The sequence below is a fragment of the Gigantopelta aegis genome, unplaced genomic scaffold, assembly GCF_016097555.1.
Source record: "Gigantopelta aegis isolate Gae_Host unplaced genomic scaffold, Gae_host_genome ctg3773_pilon_pilon, whole genome shotgun sequence".
NCBI classification, from domain to species: domain Eukaryota; kingdom Metazoa; phylum Mollusca; class Gastropoda; order Neomphalida; family Peltospiridae; genus Gigantopelta; species Gigantopelta aegis.
In genome coordinates, this window is record NW_024533504.1 from 26,598 (window position 1) to 30,566 (window position 3,969).

A 3,969-nucleotide genomic window follows, 5' to 3' on the forward strand; every position below is an offset into this window, starting at 1 on the left:
GCTCCCAAAAAAGAATGAAAGAGATATTTTCAAAAAAAAAAGAGGGAAGAAGCTCTCCACCCAAACCCTCACAACCATCACACTATCTTCCACGAAAAGCAAAGACGACGTAAAATAGTCCAGGACTCCACCAACAAGCTGGACTCGTCCACCCATGAAAGTCATGCCTCCATCAATCTTACAAGGTGATTTTAATTCTCCTGTAAGCTCTCCCATTTCTCCATTGAGAGACAACATGCAACAAACCTCTCCACCTGTCCTACACCAGACTGAATTACAACCGAAAGCAGCCCCTGGGTACACCACCTCTTATTGCAGAGCCAAGCTCTCATATCTTGGCTCAGCACTCTCCAGGCCTTCTCCAGTCATGGTCCCAGGTGTGTTGAATACTATATATACAAACATTAGTAATATATACATTATGTGCTCTATAATATATAGTACAACTTTTATCTTGTTTTGTAGTTACTCCATTGTCGAGCCCATATGCCAATAATCCTCTGATGGACGCTTTAAATTATGCTGAATTAGAACGTCAATACAGACACTCTTTGTATGTGTTAGAAACTCAACAAGAACACGTGGAAGATTTAAAGAAGAGACTACTGCAGGTATGATGGTAATCTTTGTTAGCACAATTATAACAAGTTAGGAGGATCTAATATATAATTCAGAAATGCATCATTTAGTGCCAATTCATTTAACTAATTAAGGGGAATACCCTACATTTAAGTATTGGGCCTATATCTTGCATAGTAAATCTGAGGTTCAGGTTAGTATCTCCTCCTTTTAGGCTCGGATGCATCAGCAGATTTGTTCTTACAGTCAAGCAGTATCAGAGATGTGCTAGCTACTCATCAAGCCTCCTAATGAGTCGGATATACCTGTTTGCTATACCTGGTTATAATCCAGTGATGGGCGATACTTCAGATGCTAAACAGGTGGAATGGTACTTATGATAAACCATGTATGTGAAGGAGATAATTATTACAAGACTTTGATGGAATCCATTACTTAGCAAGTTTAAAAGGAAGTGCTTTTCCCCTAAAATGATTGATTTTCTATTGATTTTCTTTTTACATTATTTCTAGTTAATAAGTGAGGTTTTCATTATACAAAATATAAGGAACAACCCCTGAACACATGTAGGGGGAGGGGAGGAGGAGGAGGAAATGGAATCGTCTATCACTGCTTATTTTTAAGAGAAAACCATCATCTCTTGTATCCTTCAATGCTACCACTAACAGACAACTGGGCAGGTCAAGAACATCAGTTCAGCCCACTCCGTTCAGTGAGAACGAGTGTAACTGTATGAACTAACAAGGACTTCTGGCCCTAGACTCTTCCTATTGCTGCTAGCAGTACAAATTCTTTCAGCTCCTTAACAGAGTATGTATTGAGAATTATTAACTAACATACAGAGAGAAAGAGAAATAAAGAAGAAAATGAAAAACAATAAAATTCAAGCAAGGAGAGACAAGAAATTTTCAATATCAATGAGGTAGTGGAGTTTTTGAAACTGGAAAATGCTACAGATATTTGTTCATTAAAGTTCCACCCTGCAAACAATATGTATCTTATTTTGTAATATGTACTGGTGCTAATACGACCATATTAACAGGATGGCAAAAACTCTAGCTTTTGAGGGTACGTTCCTATATACATTGCTTATAGTATTGCCAAGCCAGGCTCCTCCTCTCTAGCAATTGGTTATGGCTTGCAGGATACTTGCTACATATTATCTATTGTTTTATTAGATTATTAGTTAGAAGTTACATAAATCTCTAACTGCTGACTTTCATGATTAGCAATACAAAAAACTGCAGACATCATGTGTATTTATTTAGTAGGTCATATATAGAGGCCAAGGTGTAGGAATAGGGGGCCATCATTATTTACTAAGTAAATAATGATGCTAAGAAGTTCATTCCTACACCTATGAGAGGTCAATACTTATCTATATCAACAAGTAATCTCAGCAAAATTTTGCATCTTGATAGATGAAACATGTTCGGATCTTCAATGATCAAAGAGTGGTAGTTGAAGGAGAAGATGGTAAAGACTGGCTAGCAGTTGATCTAGGTATAATTTATTTGTTGTATAACTACTGATATATTGTTCTCTGTTTCAGGTGACAGTGTGGTTCATTTTTATGACACAAGAGGCACGAGACAATTATGAATTAGAAGACTGTGGTGTTTAGGGTACAAATATGATGACTCAAACTAAATATTTGTAATTAATTTAAATACATACACAATAGTCATATTGATAATAAAATCTGTCATTTCTTGCCTTTTTTCCTGGTTCCTTTTTTCTACTTACTAACAGAAATGGGTTTCCTTGTCATTAAATATGGGTTACGTTTCTTTTGGTTTTTTAGCATATTTTTGTTCAAGGTCATCAAAAAAGGAACCTATCTTGTTTTTTCTCTGTCCTGTTGTCTTGCTTTAATTATTGACTTAAATCCATCATCATCTGCAGTAATAAAGAAAGATACTACTAAATCAGATATGGTAGGTTGGTATATAATGGACATTCCATCTTAACAGTAACAACCCTACTTGATAAGGACTACAAATTTAGTGGATGTCCACATATTTAGTGAATTCTTCAAAATATAAGTGTTGTTCTATACATACCATCATCTTTCAGTCCCATCTCTCGTCTCATCTCCTTCTCAGCTTCTTTATCATATTTCCCTCTTTCGTTTCTTTTGTTTCTTCTCTGTTTCTCCCATAAAGGAGGATATGAGGGAACTGATCCCTCAGCAATCCATCCTGCTATTAAACCTCTAAAACGAGGCTCATCCTCTATACGAGCACACAATACCTACAAAAGATGGCTATAAGTTACTGTGTTACAATATTATTACTAACAGAATCCATTATTTTATCCATGTCACCCTCATAGTCCATGTATGCTGAACGGAGACACTCGGCTTCTTCTTCTGAGTTTTTATATTTCTTCTCAAAATCTTGAATATCCTATAAACAAAGCATGATGTTAATTGTTATGCTGTGTAGTCACACCCACTTCAACTGTGACACTCTTAAAAAGAAGTTTCCAACATTCAGCCCAGTCCCTTTCTTGATGGACCATCATCGTCCTCAGGGACACACCCTGTCTCATTGTAAATGGCTCTCTTGTCAGAGTCCGAGAGAATAAGATAGATTTTACTGAGAATCTTGAGAGAACAAACATGTTATTATGCACATATAATATACACATAGTAACGTATTATTAATTGTACGTAATACATTAAAAATATTTATAAATAATATTATACTTGGAACTTAGTTGTAGATATCTTCACTTCGTCAGGAGGAACACGATCAGGATGAACTTTCAATGACAGTTTGTGATAAGCTCGTTTGATTTCTGACTCGCTAGCTGTTTTGGTAACGCCTAATACCTCGTACAAATCTCGCGTGCTATAAGCCTCCTCTATTGACTCAAAGAACTTACCAGCCATAGTTTCTACAAAATTTAAACTCCCGCTTTAATACCCAGGGTGTGATTTAAAATGTAACTAATTTTTAATAAACTTTTAATTATTATAGTTAGACAGTTGTATCATTAGCTGTTAGTGTGGTTGTTGTGACTACTGTCATTCTTCTCTTCTCTGTCTCTTCTCCTTCACTTTCAGAGTCAGTATCTGATGGTAAGGTCACTTTTTACTTGGTCCCAATGACCACCACATAGTAAAGGATCTAAATATTTAGGTACTGGATTAGTACAGGACGTTCCACTGGAGTTAGTAAAAGTACAGTTAGTGTACAGTTTGTTGTTTGGGTTCTTCTATTATATCTGATAGGTAAGGAGTCAAGGAAAAACTCCAACATTTATACTATATAGAAGATGCAGATAAAACATAATTCACATGATATATACCATAGATAATCCTATTATGCTTCTGCACTTCTTCTCCCCCCCCCCTCTCTCTGAATCTTATAGATCACATTATTT

The 3,969-nt window shown here is 36.0% G+C and overlaps 1 protein-coding gene across 1 annotated transcript; it reads right to left on the bottom strand.

The window, feature by feature from the left end:
- Positions 1–309: 309 nt before the first annotated feature.
- LOC121392414 (dnaJ homolog subfamily C member 9-like) lies at positions 310–3,475 on the bottom strand. Its single transcript, XM_041523637.1, has 4 exons — positions 3,290–3,475; positions 2,880–2,987; positions 2,643–2,832; positions 310–389 (listed from the first exon to the last, which is right to left on the bottom strand). The coding sequence occupies exons 1-4, from the start codon at positions 3,473–3,475 to the stop codon at positions 310–312; spliced, it is 564 nt and encodes a 187-aa protein (XP_041379571.1).
- Positions 3,476–3,969: the final 494 nt, after the last annotated feature.

What these genes read in the sequence shown, in the direction of transcription:
- LOC121392414 (XM_041523637.1), bottom strand. Translation starts at nt 3,475, where the DNA reads ATGGCTGGTAAGTTCTTTGAGTCAATAGAGGAGGCTTATAGCACGCGA. An exon ending in TATCTACAACTAAGTTCCAA is followed by an intron (nt 2,988 to 3,289) that starts GTATAATATTAT and finishes CTTTGTTTATAG; the next exon opens with GATATTCAAGATTTTGAGAA. An exon ending in TGGATAAAATAATGGATTCT is followed by an intron (nt 2,833 to 2,879) that starts GTTAGTAATAAT and finishes CATCTTTTGTAG; the next exon opens with GTATTGTGTGCTCGTATAGA.